At 38.1% G+C, this 24,492-nt stretch overlaps 1 protein-coding gene and 1 long non-coding RNA gene across 2 annotated transcripts; one reads left to right on the plus strand and one right to left on the minus strand.

Annotated features, from left to right (window-relative positions):
* The first annotated feature begins 10,382 nt into the window (after positions 1 to 10,382).
* On the plus strand, positions 10,383 to 14,840 carry LOC124275522 (bromodomain testis-specific protein-like). The gene is made up of 3 exons (XM_046711104.1): positions 10,383 to 10,501; positions 13,662 to 13,838; positions 14,632 to 14,840. Exons 1-3 carry the CDS (start codon positions 10,383 to 10,385, stop codon positions 14,837 to 14,839), a joined length of 504 nt encoding a protein of 167 aa, XP_046567060.1. The 3' UTR covers position 14,840.
* A 3,898-nt stretch (positions 14,841 to 18,738) lies between these two features.
* Positions 18,739 to 19,428, minus strand: LOC124275485. Its single transcript, XR_006898300.1, has 2 exons — positions 19,115 to 19,428; positions 18,739 to 18,862 (listed from the first exon to the last, which is right to left on the minus strand). It is a non-coding gene; the product is annotated as an uncharacterized LOC124275485 (long non-coding RNA).
* Between the last annotated feature and the right edge of the window lie 5,064 nt (positions 19,429 to 24,492).

Below are 24,492 nucleotides of genomic sequence, written 5' to 3' on the forward strand. Positions count from 1 at the left end.
CTTATTTACGAGACTAAAAGTTCAAAGTTAATATGTATAAAGTGTTCCTGTAGATTAGATTGGCAGAGGCATGATCTCTGGAACTGAAAAAGTCTATTTCCACATAGCGATCATCACAAGTTTAGAGTTGACTGAAGTGACATGCATTCCTATACCACACAAAGGATCCTACACTATTCATGCTGAATGAAGCATTCCAGTTAGTTTCATGGAAGGGTTAAATCCTTTCCCACATGCAAATATAAATCCTTATCCACTGAGGAGGAAGCGTACCTGACTATCCTGACATTACATAAAAGTATATAATTTTAACAAATATAACACATATAATACATCTCGTAAGCATGTAGCAATCACAACACATAGAAATAAACAATGAAAGTCGAGAGTTTATGAAATACAGGACAGATTCAGTTCAAGATAGGAGAGGTATTATCAAACATTCCCCATTAAAACAGGAATTTGATAGTGGAGCTCATAAAAAGATCGAAATGTTTCTAAAATTCTTAACTTCTTGCTCATTGACAGAACTGTGTAACTTACTGCATTCGTAATCATATAAGCCTGTATCTAGGTTTTTAGAAATGAGAGTTATCCCCTGATCCAGAGTGCTTGGGACTCAATCGTGGTCAGTTAGACAGCAGCACAACCCACTGCTGGAACTGCCCCACCGAGGACTTAGGCTTCAATTGCGTAGGAAAACCAAAGCCTGTGCGAGGGAATAAGTTGTATGTCCAGAGTAGAGTTATATACAGGTGGGCAGGGCAGACAATCATGGCGGCAGTTGGTGTGGTGTGGTATGGCGTTGCATTAGCGTAACATAATCGCGGCATGTGTAGAAAGTAGCGCATTGTGTTGTAGGCACCTTGATAGGTTCTGGAAGACATGCTGACACTGATAAAAGAAAACTCATAGCCATTGTGGATAAAATACTGAAATCAGGGTGTTGATACAAAAACTGAGATCAAGTGTAGATAAAAACTGAGATCAGGGGTGTAGATAAAAACTGAGATCTGGGTGTAGATAAAAACTGAAATCAGGTGGGATATACACTGAGATCAGGGTGTAGATAAAACTGAATTCAGGGTGTAGATAAAAACTGAAATCAGGTGGGATATACACTGAGATCAGGGTGTAGATAAAACTGAATTCAGGGTGTAGATAAAACTGAATTCAGGGTGTAGATAAAAACAGATCAGAGCGTGGATAAAAACTGAGATCAGGTGGGGATAAAAACTGAGATCAGAGCGTGGATAAAAACTGAGATCAGGGTGTAGATAAAAACTGAGATCAGCGTGGATAAAAACTGAAATCAGGTGGGGATAAAAACAGATCACAGCATGGATAAAAACTGAGATCAGAGCGTGGATAAAAACTGAAATCAGGGTGTAGATAAAAACTGAAATCAGGGTGTGGATAAAAACAGGTCTGAAGTGTTGTTATAAAAACTGAGATCAGGGTGTTGATAACTGAGATCAGGGTGGGGTCACATGTAGGGATGTGAACCAGAGGGGCAGAGAAAGATGTGTGATATTGGTGTGTTGCAGTGGCTTCAAAATGGTTGAAGGGATTAGACAGGAGTAACAAAACTGATCAGGAGATGGCAGCTGAACTGTGTATATGCAGCTGAAGTGTGAACTGTATAAGCTAACATGTGAGTGTGAGATGAATACAGCCTGATGATGAACATTAGTGTCCAATAACAGTCAATGTTAAGCAGTGTTAGGTATAAGTGTACACAGTGATAAGTCCAGCGCCGCGGTTGGCTTACAGGGGTGAGATTGATGTGAATGTTTACGTTATCACAGTCAAAGCCACCTGAGGAGATCAAATCTGGACCAGGGAAACCACATGGCAGCAGAAGCAGCAGTCCTTATCATCTCCTCACAAAGACACAGAATATGCAAGGTCCATATTGGAACTTTCTGATCCATACATCCAACTTATTCATGAAAGAAAAGGACTGGGCATAAGTTATCCAACTTAGAAAAGCCCATCCAAGACGTATTTCAGACAAAATCTTCCCAAAGGTAAACAAAAAATTTCAACTGAAAAGATGAAAACCACTTTTTATCCTCGGAGTAAATTTATGCAATTCAGTCTTATTTTGTTAATTGTTAAACACTGCCCTCAGCAATGTGTCACCTCTATGAGTGAGTGAGTGAGTGAGTGAGTTTGGTTTTACGCTGCTTTTAGCAATATTCCAGCAACATCACGGCGGGGGACACCAGAAATGGGCTTCACACATTGTACCCAAGTGGGGAATCGAACCTGGGTCTTCGGCGTGACAAGCCAACGCTTTACCCACTAGGCTACCCCACCGCCCCGTCACCTCTATGAATGCCGCCTGTAAATATATGAGTCCGAACTGAGCATGATCAAAGCCACCTTGGGCGATGACTATGCATCAACCAGTCTCTGAGCCTGTCTGATAATTTAGTCATCTTTAACAACCAGCACTGGCTGTCAAGAGGCCTATGACCAAGAATTCTGCCTGATCCTCAAGTAACACCTGATGATACAACAGCATGCTGACTGAGCCCAGCTGAATTCACTAAAATAAGTCCAGGCTGTTTTAAACCCCACTTCAGCTGAATCAACAGATAGCTGACCTGTATAGCAGGAAAAGACTGGAGTCAGACAGGTGCATTGGTGTTTACTTCCATATTGGGAAACTGACAAGGAAGGTTGACAAATCAGGATCAAAATCAAGACAACTCTTGGATTCAAGCCAAAAGGTCCTGGCACTAAGGATGTACCTTAGACCACTGAGCTACCCATGTCCCCATGAATGAAATGAAGAGACAATGAAGGAAGTAAAATAACCCAACAGAATGCTTACTGACCTCAGCAGATTGTGAAAATAGCAGAGAGAAGCGATGGCCGATAGATGACCACGAATAATAATAAAGCCAGGGCCTCGTTCCACCAAACTACCTTGGCAATATGCTGTCTAACTCTATACATACTATATACCTACAAGTGCGTATACACCCAAGATATTTTTGGTGAGCGAGGCCTGAAAAGCGGAAGGGAAGGATATAACTGGAGTTTGTCCCGGAAGGATAGGCGGCATTTGTGTGTTATTTGCTTGTTCAGATAACAAATTAGTGAAAAAACAATAAATTGAACTGGAGACTGCAGTTTGAAGAAGCAAAGGTAAGATGATGTTTCACAAAATCTTTCAAAAAGACACAGTAGGGCTTGTCCTAAAACTAATTACCATATTAACAGAGAGAAAACATTCTGGGCAGAAAATGATTACTTACGATGATTTTTGTTGTCTGCAATCAGAATTATTCAAATAAGAACAAAATGCAAATGCACTTTTTTAATCCTAGAAGATTTTGTTTTAACATATGTGTATCGATAAATGGGGACTTAGTTTATAGGAAGATCAAGACTTCGAGGGCTGAGTCTTGTCAACTACAACCTTAAGTTGTGAAAGTACTGTTGTTCTTCATGTGGTGCTTATCTTTGACATTGAAAGCTTGTCTCTAGGAAACAATCATAAACCTGTTAGTACATTTGTTACAAGTGTCTACAAAGGAAAGTAACATCTAATACATTAGTGATTAATATCCACATGTTACCGCGTGAAATGTGAATTAATTACTATACTGTCAGTTTATGAGGCCAATAACTTTGTTTCAGTTTGATTGTGTTAATATTATTAACACTGCTGTATATACATATTCAAGTTGTTTCAAAATTAAAATGTAGTTTGTTAATGTATATATTGACAATTCACATATCAACATGGGTGATCCTAAAAATATAATCAACAATATCCATGCTCCATGAAATTCATATACATCAACATCCAAACTCAAAATTAAAACAAAGAAAACTCTACACACATTGTTAACTGAAAACCAGGTTTGTTTTGAGGTGTTAATTCACTCAAATAAATAATGCACATCAACAATACTCACTTGCAACTCTATCAGTGTTAAGATTACCATGTAGTGACGTTTATTCATATCTTCTTGATTATTCATAGATCCACAACAAATATATATTAGGATGCAGATATTAGGAAAATGCAAATTCTGACTGTTTACAAGACAATACCCACTGTAATCTTAATTCCTGCATACAATATTATGTCGAGCAAAAACATATTAGAATAGTTTTGTCCGATGATGTTTAATTGCAAATTTGACATCTTCACTGACAAGTCACTTTCTCCTGTTAGTTCACACGAAGCAATACAATGTAATTTTCTTACCACCAGAAAAATGAGTTTGATGAAAGTGTGACCTTCCAACCATAACCAAACCCCTTTCCACAGGCTGCTTTTTGGTCCTCAAATTGTGGCCACAAGACGCTCCGAGTTATTGCAGCTTTCCCATCCTTACAAGGTACCCATTCACAGCTGTGTGAACTGGGACACATGGTCACAGTACTTTGTCCAAGTTTTACTGCACGTTGCTGTACCCGCAACTAGGTGTTTGCACATATTCATGTGCCCACCATCTAGTCATATACCAACGGATTCGTGGGTTCTTTTAAGTGTACAGGGTTGTGTACTGTACACTAGGGGTTGTGACAACACTGAAAGAATCTGTATGCAAAGTTGACTCCAAGGTTTTTACACCAGGTCACAGTTGGGCTCGATCCCGGCACCTTATGCCCACTGGATCACTAGCCTGGCTGTGTAGATGTAACTATTTTAGTATAATATCTGGCAATTTACAAGCTATTACTGAACAGGCGGATATTTAATAATTGTATTTTCCTGATATCAACATCGATATATATTTGTTGTGGTTCTATAATTAATCATGGAAATGTGAATAAATGTTACTCCATGACGTAATGTTAGATGTGAATCTGACCGTGGCCATCACACCCACAATACACTTCTGGTGAAGGTGACACTTATCATGCATATGTCCTTTAATGTCGGACGATCATGCAAATATACACGCACACCACTTGTGTCTACTACTGTGTATCGATACTATCTGTCAGAGGTCACACTCAGGATATCTTTTTTCTTGGTTCACAAGGATGGAGGCAATGAAGATGGAGGCATTATTTTTTTTACCACAATAAATCCCTTTTATCTTTAGAAATCTGCAGAAAGCTTCAAGATTTTCACAGGGCTAGATATGACAACTACCACAGATTTTTTATATGATATTTGTTCCGATCAATTCCTGTTTTGCGAATGGCCCAAGATTTCAAAATCCTAACTGCTACTTGTGAACAGTATGGCCCAAAGACATGTTTTTGCAACTGACAAAATTCTTCGAAATCATGTGTTTCTTTGCTCTTTTGACAAAATTCTTCGAAATCACAGTTCTACAACCTCACACCATGTTAGAACCAAGAGCCAAAAAAGCCCTCTCGTGCTCTCTCGATAAGGTTTAGTTCAAGGTGAAGAACACTACCACAGTTTTCAAGCATTTCTTACCCTTAGATCCAGAAAATTTGGTAGACACCACAGTGATCTCCCCTGACTGACTGTCTCCCGAAAAGTCTGGAATCTCACCATCCATATTTCGAAAATTAGGCTGTGATGGATCATAGGATGTCTGAGAAACTGATGAAGAATTATCAGAGTGGCTCCCTCTCCTGGAACAAATGCCGGTGACTCTTGTGTCAGAGATATAAAAATTGATGCAATCAATAAAAATGTACGGAATGATTCAGATAATCACTTAAGATAACACTTTATGAAAGTTTACCAAGTAGACAAAAAAAAGCAGTGAGTGAGTGAGTGAGTTAGGTTTTACGCCGCTGTTTGCAATATTCCAGCAATATCACGGCGGGGGAACACCTGAAATGGGCTTCTCACATTGTACCCATGTGGGGAACTGAACCTGGGCCTTTGGCGTGAAAAAACACTTTAACCACTGGGCTACCCACATCAAGAAGGGATAAATACAAAGGTATAACATATGCAAGAAAGAAACCATTAGCATCACAAGATTTTACCTTTACCACAGAGAACAGAGTGATAAACATTATACAGGATGATAGTGCAGCTATTCACATATTGGTGACAACATAAGGCCATTTTGTAAAGTACAACCGTGACTTAAAGAAACAAAAAGTAGGCAAACTAACAAATATGGCAGATACAGTAGCAGAAATAAATATACATAAGGCTGACAAGTGACTTCGCAATGAAATATTTGCAAAAAGCTTGCATGTAATATCAGAAACAACTGGCAGTGAAATGCATGAATAGCATGGATGATGACTAATGGCGATGAAAGGACCCATTTGAGGAGAATTACCATGTATTAAAGAATTGAACGTTTTCCTGCCAACAACTTTTGTTTCCTGAATAGCCTACGGTGCTTATTTTCTGGGAGTTGTAAACATGCAGATATCAAGTTGGGTTACCTAGAACCGTGTGATTGTTCAGAATTATTATCACTCTCATTCACAGGAGAGCCACCTGAAGAGAAATGGCGGAGGAGGAGGATGGATAGGCGAGGAAGCGGAGGTGAAGGAATTGCTTCGATTGGCTGAAATGCTCGGCAGCTTTTAGCATCACTTTTCCTGACTGTGCTGTAAGCTGTAGATAGAGCGTGTAACAGATACTAAAGGAATGTAGATCAATATCCGGTCGAGACACGGCTTAATTTGTCACATTTCATTTTTTATTTTCATACACCAGTATTCCCCAAAATGATTTTTTTTCAATTTTAAAGCATTTTTCAGATCTACATTCCTCGTGAACAAATAGAAATGCAAGCAGAAATAAAAGTATAGCCACAGAATCTGATCACCCACAGAGCTGAAAAGTCGTTAAAATGATGAGGCAAGACTGTATGTAGTCAATGTCTGGAGAATAGGACAGAACTCTTTACAATATTGTTGCATTGGAAATTTTGACTCTCTCCTAAATGATGTACTGATTCAGTTGAATGCATCATTTTAACATAATATTTGAAAATGAAGTTTTACAACAAACAATACCAAAATAAAGTTGGCAAATACAGCACAAATTGTCTTCAGTATGAAAACATATAATGACATTTCACTGAAATAAAGACATCGTAAGAGCAAAATGCAATGCACATGTAACTGCACCAATACTTCTAAGCCTATTGCATGCGGTAGCTAACACTGTAAGGCTTGTCATTTTCCCAAAGATAAATAGTTTTCTTTTAAAATTACTTAAATACCAATCCCACAAATGAAAATAATATGTGTCAGCAACTAAGGGAGTTAATTCTGTATTCTACTTGAAAATGTATAATGCTTCTCTTCTTTTAATATTTTTACCTCTCAATGATACACAAGACCAATTCTCAAAATGTGTTAGGTGTTTTTTAAAAGACTGACTGCCTGAGTTTGGTTTCTACGCCGCTTTTAGCAATATTCCAGCAACATCACGGCGGGGGACACCAGAAATGGGCTTCACACATTGTGCCCATGTGGGGATTCGAACCGGGTCTTCGTGACGAGCCAACACTTTAACCATTAGGCTACCCCACCGCCCCTGTTTTTTAAAAGAAGTGACAAATGTAATCATTATATCAAAATTGAGTATGACCAAACTGTTTCCCAACATATTAGTGTTCCAAGTCAAATAAAACTTCAAATTTCCGACAATAAAAATTGAATCGAATCAAAATAAAAATGTTATGTTTTATTGTTTTAATGACAAGTCTTACAAGAATGTATTACTTACAGATATATGAAGGCTGGGAGTCTAGGTGAGCAGACAAAGAGAATTACTATCTGCCACCTATATGAAACACTAAGCTCTACTGGGAATTAGTGTTGGGGTGGTTTAAATCTCATAATTGATGATTGGTTCATTACAACCCGATCAATCATGAAAATAATTGGTTAGCGTCATTTTATTAAATTTTTTCTGGTTATGTTTGTTCATGCACAAAAATAAAGAACAAACATGTAGTTCTTTTCGTTTTTGCAAATTGCACAAAATGCATTTGCAAATTTCATATTTTTAAGGATGACTAGTGTATTAGGAACATGAACTTCCATGGAGTCTTTAAAATAAATTCAATCATGAATTGGAAGAGCTTGTAGTGCTAATGAAATGTAACAGACAAAACCAACCTTGTGAAAAATATCGTTATTGCAAACAAGTGTTCCAAAATTGTTTGTGTTAGATTAGGAGACAACATGATCGATTGATTGAGTGGTTTTTGTCATTGCTACCAATTTTCGATTATTTCAATTAATCGGACCACCACTACTGGGAATAGAGCCATCTTTGTACAGAAGCTGTGGCTGGTATATTCAAGTTGGAGGTGATAGGAAAACAGGCCTGCAGCTGCAGCACCAAAGCTCATGAATATCACATGTGGCTATGATGTAATTACATAGAAATATTATGCTTGAATTGAAAAGAATATTTTTAATATGAAACATCACGAATGATACCCAGGTCATGCAGAGTTAAAAGCAGGGACATTATTCTTATGTTTCAATGACCTTGGCCTCAAACAAGATTTTAATAGAACATGGAATTGGAACAATTGAAGCTCTGGGATTAGAATTATACAGCAAATTACCAACCGTCAGTTTTACAATGGATCATGGATTAATGTAATGCATTAACAATCAAAGCGAAGTTAGAGGATTAGATGCATACATCAGAATTAAGCACTCATGTCTTATCTCTTTATAATCATAAAAGATATCTAACACTACGAGGATGAGGAAAAACATGAAAGATTGATTTTTAAAAGATAAATAAATTATTGCATTAAGTTTTGAAAGTACATTCTCATGCAGATAGAATAAGAGGTAGTTAAAGAAAACTAATCTATCTGTACTACCACTAGTTGAAGGGAGCTCCTGTTCATCCAATATTTGAGGTACTCAAGATGAATGAGGAGTGTGTTATGGGACTGATGTATCACTGAGTGAGATGGTAGCTATGAGTGATGATGATGATGATGATGATGATGATGATGATTTGACATGCACCAGATGAGCAGGTGACTGGGAAGAATGCTACTCTACCATAAAGGAACATTAATCAGTATATTATCATCACATTACATGTCAGTCATGGCCGCGCTGTTCTGTTGACAGTGGAATTATTGCTTTAAATATTAAGTAGCGACAGACCATCGTAATTTTGTAAGGATAATCTTCATGAAGATTAAATCGAATCTGTATTCATAGTTATTTCAGGTAAATTTTTGCATTGTTTAAAGGTAGACAGGTCCTTAAAAGATATGAATTGGCCAAGCATTTTTTAATGAGTATAAACATTTGAAACCTGGAATCATGTGTGAAATGCTATATATACTATCATAGCTTTATGTTATAGCTTACATGTGATTCAGATGACACAGATGTGTCTTGTATTAATATTCCTTCCACCAACACAGCAACAGCATCAACAGCATCAACAGCATGTATTGTTCACAAAGCAGCGACATTTAAGATGTTTTTACGTTGGGCAATGCCACGAAATAGGGTACCATGTCAAAATGCTAGTGCACTGATTGACTGAAGAAGCAGACTTTGAAGATGAAGACGAGTCAAATTTCTTTTTGTCCAGGAATTGGAAGCTTGCAGGAGTAGTATAATTATGTACACAAAGTGATACAAAAATTCAAATTATTCAGTGCATGTTTGATCATCCTCTAGAATAACTCAACATGGCTTGATTACAGTGTGTGAAATATTTGATAATGAAGAAGCAAACATCAGCTAATTTCTAAACAAAAATACATACTCATTTAATAAGAGGACTAGGGTACAAAGTTTAAGTAATTTGTGTTTCCAACAGTATTGTCCACCTGTTCTCATTGACCAGATCTAACTCTGACATGGTCCCTTGACACAGACTGATTCTGACATGGTCCTTGCCACAGACTGATTCTGACATGGTTCCTTGACACAGATTGATTTTGACATGGTCCCTTGACACAGACTGATTTTGACATGGTCCCTTGACACAGACTGATTTTGACATGGTCCCTTGACACAGACTGATTTTGACATGGTTCCTTGACACACAGACTGATTTTGACATGGTCCCTTGACACAGACTGATTTTGACATGATGATGTCACTATGATTATGATGTCACAGGATGTCTAGCAGTGAAGTTACACCATACGCCACACACATGTAAGAAAGCAGCCTACCTGTCTTGATCCAGTTTCAAGCGCTCTCACTGCCCTCGTGTCTGGGCTGTCTGTTCGTGAATTGTCCTGGTCACTCTCAGAAGACTGCGAACAACGCCAACAGAAATAATTGATTTGGAAATTCAAGAAGACTGTCTTTGAAAACCACAGTAGCGTCGAGAGCTACATTCCAGTCTGGAGTCATGCTGGACCATGTCAAAATCAGTCTGTGTATAGGGAACATGACAAAATCAGTCTGTGTCAAGGGACCATGTCAAAATCAGTCTGTGTATAGGGAACATGTCAAAATCAATCTGTGTCAAGGAACCATGTCAGAATCAGTCTGTGTCAAGGGACCATGTCAGAATCAGTGTGTGTCAAGGGACCATGTCAGAGTTAGATCTGGTCAATGAGAACAGGTGGACATAAACATGTATTTTTGTTTAGAAATTAGCTGATGTTTGCTTCTTCAAGATCACATATTTCACACACTGTAATCAAGCCATGTTGAGTTATTCTAGAGGATGATCGAATATGCACTGAATAATTTGAATTTTGTATCATTTTGTGTACATAATTATACTACTCCTGCAAGCTTCAATTCCTGGACTAAAACAAATTTGACTCGTCTTCAGCTTCAAAGACTGCTTCTTCAGTCAGTCAATGCACTAGCATTTTGACATGGTACCACATTTGGTGGCATCGCCCAACGTAAACATCTTAAATGTTGCTGCTTGATAACAGTACATGCTGTTGATGCTGTTGCTGTGTTGGTGGAAGGAATATTAATACAAGGCGCATCTGTGTCACCAATTTGAATCACATATAAGCTATAACTTAAAGCTATGATAGTATATATATCATTTCACACATGATTCCAGCTTTCAAATGTTTATACTCATTAATAAAGCTTGGCCATTTCATATCTTTGTTTTAAGGACCTGTCTACCTTTAAACAATGTAAAAATTTACCTGAAATAACCATGAATACAGATTCGGATTTAATCTTCATATTAATGATACTGATGAAGATTATCCTTACAAAATTACCATGGTCTGTAGTTACGAATATTTAAAGCAATAATTCCACTGTCAGCAGAACAGCTTGGCCATGACTGACATGTAATGTGATGATAATATACTGATTAATGTTCCTTTATGGTAGAGTAGCATTCTTCCCAGTCACCTGCTCATCTGGTGCATGTCAAATCATCATCATCATCATCATCATCATCATCACTCATAGCTACCATCTCGCTCAGTGATACATCAGTCCCCATAACACACTCCTCATTCATCTTGAGTACCTCAAATATTGGATGAACAGGAGCTCCCTTCAACTAGTGGTAGTACAGATAGATTAGTTTTCTTTAACTACGTCTTATTCTATCTGCATGAGAATGTGCTTTCAAAACTTAATGCAATAATTTATTAATCTTTTAAAATCAATCTTTCGTGTGTTTTTCCTCATCCTCATAGTGTTAGATATCTTTATGATTATAAAGAGATAAGACATGAGTGCTTAATTCTGATGTATGCATCTAATCCTCTAACTTCGTTTGATTGTTAATGCATTACATTAATCCATGATCCATTGTAAACTGACGGTTGGTAATTTGCTGTATAATTCTAATCCCAGAGCTTCAGTTGTTCCAATTCCATGTTCTATTAAAATCTTGTTTGGAGGCCAAGGTCATTGGAACATAAGAATAATGTCCCTGCTTTTAACTCTGCATGACCTGGTATCATTCATGATGTTTCATATTAAAATATTCTTTCAATTCAAGTATAATATTTCTATCTTAATTACATCATAGCCATGTGATATTCATGAGCTTGGTGCTGCAGAGGCAGGAGCCTGTTTTCCTATCACCTCCAACTTGAATATACCAGCCACAGCTTCTGTAGTAAAAGATGGCTATATTCCCAGTAGTGGTGGTCAATTAGTGAAATGTCGAAGATTTGTCCGCAATGACAAAAGCGACCAATCAATTGATCAAAGTTTTCTCATAATCGAACACAAACAATTTTGGAATACTTGTTTGCAATAACGATATTTTTCACAAGGTTGGTTTTGTGTTACATTTCATTAGCACTACAAGCTCTTCAATTCATGATTGAATTTATTTTAAAAGCAGCCATGAAGTTCATGTTCCTAATACACTAGTCATCCTTTAAAAGATGTGAAATTTGCAAATGCATTTTGTGCAATTTGCAAAAAAGCGAAAGAACTACATGTTTTTCTGTATTTTTGTGTATTAACAAACATAACCAGAAGAAAAATTTAATAAATGGCGCTAACCACTTATTTTCGATGATTGATGGGTTGTAATGAACCAATCATCAATTATGAAATTTAAACCAATTCCCAACACTAATTCCCAGTAGAGCTAGTGTTTCATATAGGTGGCTTGAGATAGTAATTCTCTCTTTGTCTGCTCACCTAGACTCCAACCTTCATATATCTGTAAAGTAATACATTCTTGTAAGACTTGTCATTAAAACAATAAAAACATAACATTTTATTTTGATTCGATTCAATTTTTATTATAGGAAATTTGAAGTTTTATTTGACTTGGAACACTAATATGTTGGGAAACAGTTTGGTCATACTCAATTTTGATATAATGATTACATTTGTCCTTCTTTTAAAAACAGGGGCAAGATTGGGGTAGCCTAATGGTTAAGTGTGTTGGCTCACCGTCCGCCGAAGACCCTAGTTCGAATCCCCACATGGGCACAATGTGTGAAGCCCATTTCTGGTGTCCCCAGCATTGATGTTGCTGGAATATTGCTAAAGCGGTAGAAACCAAACTCAGGCAGTCAGTCTTTTTAAAAAACACCTAACACATTTTGAGAATTGGTCTTGTGTATCATTGAGGAGGTAAAAATATTAAAGAAGCATTATACATTTTTCAAGTAGAATGCAGAATTAACTCCCTTAGTTGCTGACACATATTATTTTCATTTGTGGGATTGGTATTTAAGTAATTTTTAAAAGAAAACTATTTATCTTTGGGAAAATGACAAGCCTTACAGTTTAGCTACTGCATGCAATAGGCTTAGAAGTATTGTGCAGTTACATGTGCATTGCATTTTGCTCTTCACGATGTCTTTATTTCAGTGAAATGTCATTATATGTTTTCATACTGAAGACAATTTGTGCTGTATTTGCCAACTTTATTTTGGTATTGTTTGTTGTAAAACTTCGTTTCAAATATTATGAGTTAAAATGATGCATTCGAACTGAATCAGTACATCATTTAGGAGAGTCAAAATTTCCACGTAACAATATTGTAAAGAGTTCTGTCCTATTCGTACATTGGACTACATACAGTCTTGCCTCATCATTTTAACGACTTTCAGCTCTGTGGTGATCAGATTCTGTGGCTATACTTTATTTCTGCTTGCATTTCTATTTGTTCACGAGGAATGTAGATCTGAAAAATGTTTAAAATTGAAAAATCAATTTTGGGGGAATACTGGTGTATAAAAATATGAAATGTGACAAATTAGCGGCGGTGACTGACGGATATTGATCTACATTCCTTAGTATCTTGTTGCATACTCTATCTGCAGCGACAGCACGGTCAGGAAAAGTGATGCTAAAAAGCGTCGAGCATTTCAGCCAATCGAAGCAATTCCTTCACCTCCGCTTCCCCGCTCTGCTCATCCTCCTCCTCCGCCCATTTCGTCTCAGGTGGCTCCCCCTGTGAATGAGAGTGATAATAATTCTGAACAATCGTCACGGTCTAGGTAACCTTGGATATCTGCATGTTTACAACTCCCAGAAAATAAGTACCCGGTAGGCTATTCAGGGAAACAAAAAGTTGTTGGCGGGAAAAGCGTTCCGAATTTTTTAATACATGGTAATTCTCCCTGCATAAAATGGGTCCTTTCATCGTCATTAGTCATCATCCATGCTATTCATGCATTTCACTGCCAGTTGTTTCTGATATTACATGCGTGCCAGTTTTTTGCAAATATTTCATTGCGAGTCACTTGTCAGCCTTATGTATATTTATTTCTGCTACTGTATCTGCCATATTTGTTAGTTTGCCTACTTTTTGTTCTTTAAGTCCCGCGGTTGTACCCACAAAATGGCCTTATGTTGTCACCAATATGTGAATAGCGTGCACTATCATCCTGTATAATGTTTATCACTCTGTTCTCTGTGGTAAAGGTAAAATCTTGTGATGCTAATGGTTTCTTTCTTGCATATGTTATACCTTGTATTTATCCCTTCTTGGTGTGGGGTAGCCCAGTGGTTAAAGTGTTTGGTTTTCACGCCAAAGGCCCAGGTTCAGTTCCCCACATGGGTACAATGTGAGAAGCCCATTTCAGGTGTTCCCCCGCCGTGATATTGCTGGAATATTGCAAACAGCGGCGTAAAACCTAACTCACTCACTCACTCACTGCTTTTTTTTGTCTACTTGGTAAACTTTCATAAAGTGTTATCTTAAGTGATTATCTGAATCATTCCGTACATTTTTATTGATTGCATCAATTTTTATATCTCTGACACAAGAGTCACCGGCATTTGTTCCAGGAGAGGGAGCCACTCTGATAATTCTTCATCAGTTTCTCAGACATCCTATGATCCATCACAGCCTAATTTTCGAAATATGGATGGTGAGATTCCAGACTTTTCAGGAGACAGTCAGTCAGGGGAGATCACTGTGGTGTCTACCAAATTTTCTGGATCTAAGGGTAAGAAATGCTTGAAAACTGTGGTAGTGTTCTTCACCTTGAACTAAACCTTATCGAGGAGAGAGCTGAGAGGAGACTTTTGGCTCTTGGTTCTAACATGGTGTGAGGTTGTAGAGACTGTGATTCCGAAGAATTTTGTCAAAAGAGCAAAGAAACACATGATTTCGAAGAATTTTGTCAGTTGCAAAAACATGTCTTTGGGCCATACTGTTCACAAGTAGCAGTTAGGATTTTTTGAAATCTTGGGCCATTCAGCAAAACAGAATTAGTCGGAACAAATATCATATAAAAATCTGTGGTAGTTGTGTATATCTAGCCCTGTGAAAATCTTGAAGCTTTCTGCAGATTTCTAAGATAAAGGGATTTATTGTGGTAAAAATAATGCCTCCATCTTCATTGCCTCCATCCTTGTGAACCAAGAAAAAAGATATCCTGAGTGTGACCTCTGACAGATAGTATCGATACACAGTAGTAGACACAAGTGGTGTGCGTGTATATTTGCATGATAGATCCGACATTAAAGGACATATGCATGATAAGTGTCACCTTCACCAGAAGTGTATTGTGGAGTGTGATGGCCCGCGGTCAGATTCACATCTAACATTGCGTCATGGGTAACTTGTTTATTCACATTTCCATGATTAATTATAGAACCACAACAAATATATCGATGTTGATATCGGGAAAATACAATTATTAAATATCATGGCCTGTTCAGTAGCCAAGCTTGTAAATTGCCAGATATTATACTAAAATAGTTACATCCTACACGAAGCCAGGCTAGTGATCCAGTGGGCATAAGGTGCGAGGATCGAAGCCCAACTGTGACCTAGTGTAAAAACCTTGGAGTCAACTTGCATACAAAGATTCTTTCAGTGTTGTCTGACAACCCCTAGTGTACAGTACACAACCCTGTACATAAAAAAGAACTACACGAATCCGTTGGTATATGACCAGATGGTGGGCACATGAATATGTGCAAACACCTGAATTCTTGAGTACAACAGCGTGCAGTAAAAACGGACAAAGTACTGTGACCATGTGTCCCAGTTCACACAGCTGTATGTGGGTACCTTGTAGGAGATGAGGAAAGCTGCAATAACTTCGGAGATGCCTTGTGGCCACAATTTGAGGACAAAAGCAGCCTGTGGAAAGGTTTGGTTATGGTTGGAAGGTCACACTTTCATCAAACTCATTTTCTGGTGGTAAAAAGAAAATTACATTGTATTGCTTAAGGTGTGAACTAACAGGGAGAAAGTGACTTGTCAGTGAAGATGTCAAATTTGCAATTAAACATCATGGGACAAAACTATTCTAATATGTTTTTGCTTTCGACATAATATTGTATGCAGGATTAAGATTACAGTGGGTATTGTCTTGTAAACAGTCAGATTTGCATTTTCCTAATATCTGCATCTAATATATATTTGTTGTTGTGGATCTATGAATAATCAAGAAGATATGAATAAGCGTCACTACATGGTAATCTTAACACTGATAGAGTTGCAAGTGAGTATTGTTGATGTGCATTATTTATTTGAGTGAATTAACACCTCAAAACAAACCTGGTTTCAGTTAACAAGTTGTGTGTAGGAGTTTTCTTTGTTTAATTTTGAGGTTTGGATGTTGATGTATATGAATTTGTTGAGAGCATGGATATTGTTGATTATATTTTTAGGATCACCCCATGTTGATATGTGAATTGTCAATATATACATTATTAACAAACTACATTTTAATTTTGAAACAACTTGGAATATGTATAAGGCCAGCAGTGTTAACAATATTAACACAATCAAACTGAAACAAAGTTATTGGCCTCATAAACTGACAGTATGTACTAATTCACATTTCACGTGGGTAACATGTGGATATTAATCACTAATGTATTAGATGTTACTTTCCCTTTTGTAGACACTTGTAACAAATGTACTAACAGGTTTATGATTGTTTCCTAGAGACAAGCTTTCAATGTCAAGATAAGCACCACATGAAGAACAGTACTTTCACAACTTAAGGCTGCAGTTGGACAAGACTCAGCCCGAGTCTTGATCTTTCCTATAAACTAAGTCCCCATTTATCGATACACATATGTTAAAAACAAAATCTTCAGGATTAAAAAGTATTTGCATTTTGGTTCCTATTTGAATAATTCTGATTGCAGACAACAAAAATTATTAAGTAATCATTTTCTGCCCAGAATGTTTCTCTTCTGTTAATATGGTAATTAGTTTTAGGACAAGCCCTACTGTGTCTTTTTGAAAGATTTTGTGAAACATCATCTTACCTTGCTCTTCAAACTGCAGTCTCCAGTTCCGAATTTATTGTTTTTCACTAATTGTTATCTGAACAAGCAAATAACACACAAATGCCGCCCTATCCTTCCGACAAACTCCAGTTATATCCTTCCCTTCCGTTTCAGGGCCCCGTTCCACCAAAAATATCTTGGTGTATACGATTGTAGGTATATAGTATGTATGAGTTAGGACAGCATATTGCCAAAGGTAGTTTACGGTGGAGCGAAGGCCCTGGGTTTATTATTAAAATTGTCATCTATGGAGTCATCGTTCTTGGCGTCTTTTCACAATCTGCTGAGGTCGTTGGGCATTCTGTTGGGTTATTTTACTTCCTTCATTGTCTCTTCATTTCATTCATGGGGACATGGGTAGCTCAGTGGTCTAAGGTACATCCTTAGTGCCAGGACCTTGGTTTGAATCCAAGAGTTGTCTTGATTTTGATCCTTGATTTGTCAACCTTCCTTGTCAGTTTCAATATGGAAGTAAACACCTACGACCTGTCTGACTCCAGTCTTTCCTGCCATACAGGTCAGCTATCTGTTGATTCAGCTGAAGTGGGGTTTAAAACAGCCTGGACTTATTTTAGTGAATTCAGCTGGGCTCAGTCAGCATGCTGTTGTATCATCAGGTGTTACTTGAGGATCAGGCAGAATTCTTGGTCATAGGCCTCTTGACAGCCAGTGCTGGTTGTTAAAGATGACTAAATTATCAGACAGGCTCAGAGACTGGTTGATGCATAGTCATCGCCCAAGGTGGCTTTGATCATGCTCAGTTAGGACTCATATATTTACAGTGCATTCATTCATAGAGGTGTGGCCAGGTGATTAGGGGTAGCCCTGAGTATGGAGTGGCGTTGGCTTGTCACGCCCGAAGACAGGTTCGATTCCCCACTTGGGGTACAATGTGTGAAACCCATTTCTGGTGTGTCCCCATGTCATTGATGTTGCTGGAATATTGCTAAAAGCAGCGTAAAACCAAACTCACTCACTCACTCCTCACTCACTCATAGGGTGACACATTGCTGAGGGCAGTGTTTAACAATTAACAAAATAAGACTGAATTGCATAAATTTACTCCGAGGATAAAAAGTGGTTTTCATCTTTTCAGTTGAAATTTTTTGTTTACCTTTGGGAAGATTTTGTCTGAAATACGTCTTGGATGGGCTTTTCTAAGTTGGATAACTTATGCCCAGTCCTTTTCTTTCATGAATAAGTTGGATGTATGGATCAGAAAGTTCCAATATGGACCTTGCATATTCTGTGTCTTTGTGAGGAGATGATAAGGACTGCTGCTTCTGCTGCCATGTGGTTTCCCTGGTCCAGATTTGATCTCCTCAGGTGGCTTTGACTGTGATAACGAAACATTCACACAACTCACCCCTGTAAGCCAACCGTGCGCTGACTTACTGTACAATTATACCTAACACTGCTTAACATTGACTGTTATTGGACACTAATGTTCATCAGGCTGTATTCATCTCACACTCACATGTTAGCTTACAGTTCACACTTCAGCTGCATATACAATGTTCAGCTGCCATCTCCTGATCAGTTTTGTTACTCCTGTCTAATCCCTTCAACCATTTTTGAAGCCACTGCAACACCAATATCACATCTCTCTCTGCCCTGGTTCACATCCCTACATGTGAGCCCACCCTGATCTCAGTTATCAACACCCTGATCTCAGTTTTTATAACAACACTTCAGACCTGTTTTTATCCACACCCTGATTTCAGTTTTTATCTACACCCTGATTTCAGTTTTTATCCACGCTCTGATCTCAGTTTTTATCCATGCTGTGATCTGTTTTTATCCCCACCTGATTTCAGTTTTTATCCACGCTGATCTCAGTTTTTATCTACACCCTGATCTCAGTTTTTATCCACGCTCTGATCTCAGTTTTTATCCCCACCTGATCTCAGTTTTTATCCACGCTCTGATCTGTTTTTATCTACACCCTGAATTCAGTTTTATCTACACCCTGAATTCAGTTTTATCTACACCCTGATCTCAGTGTATATCCCACCTGATTTCAGTTTTTATCTACACCCTGAATTCAGTTTTATCTACACCCTGATCTCAGTGTATATATCCACCTGATTTCAGTTTTTATCTACACCCAGATCTCAGTTTTTATCTACACCCCTGATCTCAGTTTTTATCTACACTTGATCTCAGTTTTTGTATCAACACCCTGATTTCAGTATTTTATCCACAATGGCTATGAGTTTTTATCAGTGTCAGCATGTCTCTCCAGAACCCATCAAGGTGCCTACAACACAATGCCACTCTACACCATGCCGCATTATGTTACGCAATGCAACGCCATACCACACCACACCAACTGCATGTGATTGTCTGCCCTGCCCACCTGTATATAACTCATGACATACAACTTATTCTCGTACAGGCTTTGGTTTCCTAAATTCTCGGCTTCGAAGCCCAAGTCCTCCGATTGGGGGCAGTTCAGCAGCAGTGGGGTTGTGCTGCTGTCTAACCGATCCGCGTGACAGTCCTGCCACCCTGATCGGGGGGATAACTCTCATTTCTAAAAAACCTAGATACAGGCTTATGATTCACGGCGGGTAAGTTACACAGTTCTGTCAAATGAGCAAAAGTTAAAGTGAATTTTAGAAACATTTCGATCTTTTATGAGTCTAATTATCAAATTCCTGTTTTAATGGGGAATGTTTGATAATACCTCTCTATCTTGAACTGAATCTGTCCTGTATTTCTCATAAACTCTCGACTTTCATTGTTTATTTCTATGTGTTGTGATTGCTACGTAACTACGGTATGTATTATATGTGTTATTTGTTGAAATTATACTTTTATGTAATGTCAGATAGTCAGGCATGTTTCCTCTCAGTGGATAAAGGGATTTATTTATGGGGAAAGGAGTTAACCCTTCCATGAACTAACTGAATGTTTATTCGCATGAATAGTGTAAGGGATCCTTTTATTATTGGTAGAATGTGCATGTCACTTTCAGTCAATCAAACTTGCATTTTATCGTTATGGTGGAACAGACTTTTTCAGCTCCAGAGATCATCGCCCGTTCAATCTAATACAGGAACACTTTTATAATATTGAATCTTGAACTTTTAGTCTTGTAAAATATGATTGCCTGTGAAATAGCAAAATATATATGAACTTTTCAATTTAATTAGTTTGTTTTCCGTTTTGACTCTGGTGTATCTGAATGTTTGTGCTCCTCGTTTCTTATTTTTCTACAAAATATTTTTTAGCACAAGTTTCCAGGATTTTGAAATCCTGAGTCACAGGGAGTTCAGGAGAATACAATTCTATGTGTGAAATGATAGAAACCGAGATGGCTAAAAGTATACATGTGTATGAAAGAGAGAAATATAAATATATTGCATATTCTTTTCTGAAGATTTTGTAATAATTATGAAAAGAATGAAGCAATAATTTGATGATCAGTTTGGAAGCCAAGATGTGGACTCAATATTCATGGAATTATGTTTTCTGCTAGGTGGCAGCAGCTCGAAACCAGTGAAAATTTAAATTAAATTCGTTGATGGTGTCTGAACTTGAAGATGAGGGGAAGTCAAAGCAAGGTTCAACATTTTCAGGGACACCAGCCACAGGGTAAGTATTGAAACTAATGAGGAGAAGCTGAGGAGGAACTTCACGAGGGAGAAGCTTGGAGTGTGTGGAATCCTGAGCTTCTCTGTTGGTTGTTGGCCCGTGATGATTATGCATGCCAGAGTTTTGATCTTGGAGACGCATAGCTAATGTATTTGAACCTGAATCTAGCTTGATATCAGTAGATACAGGTGGACAGATTGATGTCCTAGGATGTGATTTATACTTGTGAAAATGGTAGGGATATCCTGATGTAAATACAAGGGATATCCCAGTGTCAATGATAGGGATATCCTGATAATAGTACCGGGAATATCCTGATGACAATACTGGGAATATCCTGATGACAATACTGGGGATATCCTAATGACAATTATAGGGATATCCTGATGACAATACTGTGGATATCCTGATGACAATACTGGGGATATCCTAATGACAAGACTAGGGATATCCTGATGAAAATGCCCAGGATATCCTGATGGAAAAGACTAAGAGTATTCACAAAGGACAATACTTAGGATATCCTATTGACAGTACTTGGGATAGTCTGATGAGCCAGTACTGGGGGATATCTAGTTGATAATGCTGGGGGATATCCTGATGACAATGCTGGGTGTGTCCCCACAGTGACAATGCTTGGGATATCTTGATTGTAATACGGTGTATCCTGATGACAATGCTGGGGATATTCTTCCTGATGACAATGCAGAGGATATCCTGATGACAATGCCTTGAGAATATTCTTCCTGATGACAATACCTGGTGATATCCTGATGACAATAACAGGGACATCCTGATGACAATACTGGGGGATATCCTGATGACAATACTGGGGATATCCTAATGACAATACTGGGGATATCCTGATGGAAAGACTATAGATATCCCAAGGGCAGTACTAGACATATCCTGGTAATGATAGCAGAGATATACATACCGTATATGACCGTCTATAAGCCGAATTTTGAGGACCAAAAAATGCAGTCTGTAGAAGGGGGTCGTCTTATCCATGGGTTGCGGCTTTACGTCAAACTTTTCCAGGGGTAAAGAAACAACAGCTCATCGATATCATACGGCGTGAACAAACAATGAAGAGCGACTTTGTCAGTAGAGGCGTCAAATTTGCAATTAAACATCACTAGACAAGGATTATTTACCTTTTAAGTTATAAGTTGTTTTTGCTGGGCATTGTATTATTTGCAGGGATTAAGATTACCGTCTGCGTGTTGGGGCCGAATTCTGGCCATGTCATCAGTAAAATATAATCAGGAATGCCATTATTTAACCCAAAGAAATATATCCTAGCATTTGTGTGAATTTTGAAGTTACAGTTTTGCTCTATAAATTAATTAAGATTACGTGTGTATTTGGGCGGAAATAGCAATCAGCTGTGCCTTCCCGACAAAACAAGTTCAAACATGCACAATAATATAGCGGAATGAATTCTGGCCATGGTCGTCCAGTAAATATAATACAAGAATACTATTATTTAACCCAAAGAAATATATCCTAGCATTCGTGTAATTTTATTTACAGTTTTTATGTAAAATATATATAATCAACACTAAGGTTATCTGGACCCTCATGAGGCATTAGTAAGCACATGGAATGGGGTAAAATCACGGAAGCCATTTAAATTCACACACATTTTTACCCGATGTTACTGTTAACTAGCAGTCAATGGAAGCAGCCGGTAATAATCAGTTGTTGATTGTTGAATGGGGTAAAATAAACAAACCAGTTTGTTGCTACAATAAAATATGATATTTAGAGGAAGCAAAATATATTATGCATTTTCTGTCAACTACACTTCGTTTAGATCCATTGAGTAGACACACAATATATGACAGTGAATTCTTTGAATAATGTGGACTAAAGTTATAATTATTGGTAACTGCCAGTGGTCTGTGTTTGTCGCGATTAGGACCCCATCGCTGGGGATCGACTTATGCACGAATCATACCATTTTGACACTGATTTTAAGGGTCAAGTTTGGGGGTCGTCTTATCCATGGGGTCGTCTTATAGACGGTCATATACATATTACAATAGCAGCAATATCTTTTTCAACCTACAAGGGATACCCTTCTAAAAATACAATAAAAGGGTCCCCTCATGTACAATATTGGAGATATACCCTGAAAGTACTGAAAGCAATTTGTGTAAAGAAAATTTTTTTTTATAGTATTTCATTTACATGCTACAAATGTTCACATGGATATTTAACCTTCATAGGAGATGGTTGCTCCCAATAAACGTAACCAGAACCAGTTTGAGTCCGTGCCCCCGCTGGACTGGACATCGAACATGTGTGTAATGAAGCTGGCTCATCCTGCTGGAACTGGACAAAGTACAATATGATACCTTCAGGACAGGAACATCTAGGGACCACAGCTGCTGCAGATGGATGGTTCAAAGCTCAAAAGGTTAGGTGGTACCAAGGATTCGGTATTGGAATGGCTCCTCAGTGACCTATAATTGGTCATAAGAACTTCCTGGCTGACTGCTTGTTGCGGGTTTGTGAATCGTTGCTCAATGTATCCAAGTACTGTTTGGGCTGAAGTGATCATCTTTTTCCTGTTTAGCTATGTTTGTTTGCTGTTAAATTCAGCAATATTGCAGCTATATGGTGGTGGTCTGTAGAATTATCAGGACTGGACTAGACAATTCAGTGATCAAGCATCATGAGCATTGATCTGTGCAAATGGGATATAATGATATGTGTCCATGAAGTCAGTGAGCCTGACTGCACTGATCCCGTAAGTCACCTCACTATGACAAGCATGGGTTGCTGGAGTCCAATTCTAACCCAGATCTTCACGGGTATTGATGAAGTATATAAGTAATGTAACCGTAATGGATAGATGATGATGATTAAAACAGAACTCTTCCCTATATGGATTACTCTGTTTGTTTCAGAGTCTTGGGGTTACCAATGGCAAAAGATGAAGTGAACTACTCAAGAAGAAGATCAAGGAGCTTAAAGCTGCCATTGAAGAGAAGAAACAGCAGGAGAGGAAGAGAAGGCCACGAGAGAAGGAACAGAAGAAACAGATGGGAAGAAGAAGTGAACACTTCCAAGGCAGCTGTGATTGGCTGAAAAGTGAAATGGACACATTTGATTGGCCAATAAGGTGAAAGAACCATTCCTCCTGTTTTTGGAGGAGAATTATGAGGAATGTTGTGGAACCTGGTCACCCTGACTGAAATGGTGGACACAGATGATGGGTCTAGAGGAGAACCTGCAGCTAGGACTGACTAAAGTGTGTCAAATGTGATTATCAAGTACAGTGATAGTTCCATGTACAGTTGTGTATGTACACACCAGCATGCCTGTAAAGCTGGTGGAGTATAATTACCGGACATATGGGATAATGATAAAACCCTTGATGGGTTATTTTAGTGATCCACCCATGACAATGACTCTGGAAGAGTGCTCCAGCTAGCCCTCAACAACAAATGCCCTGAAGTGTGTACAGATTGAGAGCTGCATTGCAGATGGGTCAAACCGATCGCGGGATTGTATTTTTTCCTCTTGCAGTAGAACTTGTATCTTGATCATGCTGTGGTGCGTTTGTCAACACATCTCGGTGAATTTTACCCATGCAATATACCAATGTGTATTATAGAATCTGTATAAAAAGCAGGTTGTATGAACATGTAAAACAAAGTGATTGTGTAACATTAGATCATGAAACCACATCATTGATTGATTTCTAGATAATCCATTCATCTCATAGGGGGCGCTGTTGTCATTATTTTTCACATATATGGAGTGTAATACACGGCTAAC

The sequence above is a fragment of the Haliotis rubra genome, unplaced genomic scaffold, assembly GCF_003918875.1.
Source record: "Haliotis rubra isolate DU_JTF1 unplaced genomic scaffold, ASM391887v1 Scf1048, whole genome shotgun sequence".
Taxonomy (NCBI): Eukaryota; Metazoa; Mollusca; class Gastropoda; order Lepetellida; family Haliotidae; genus Haliotis; species Haliotis rubra.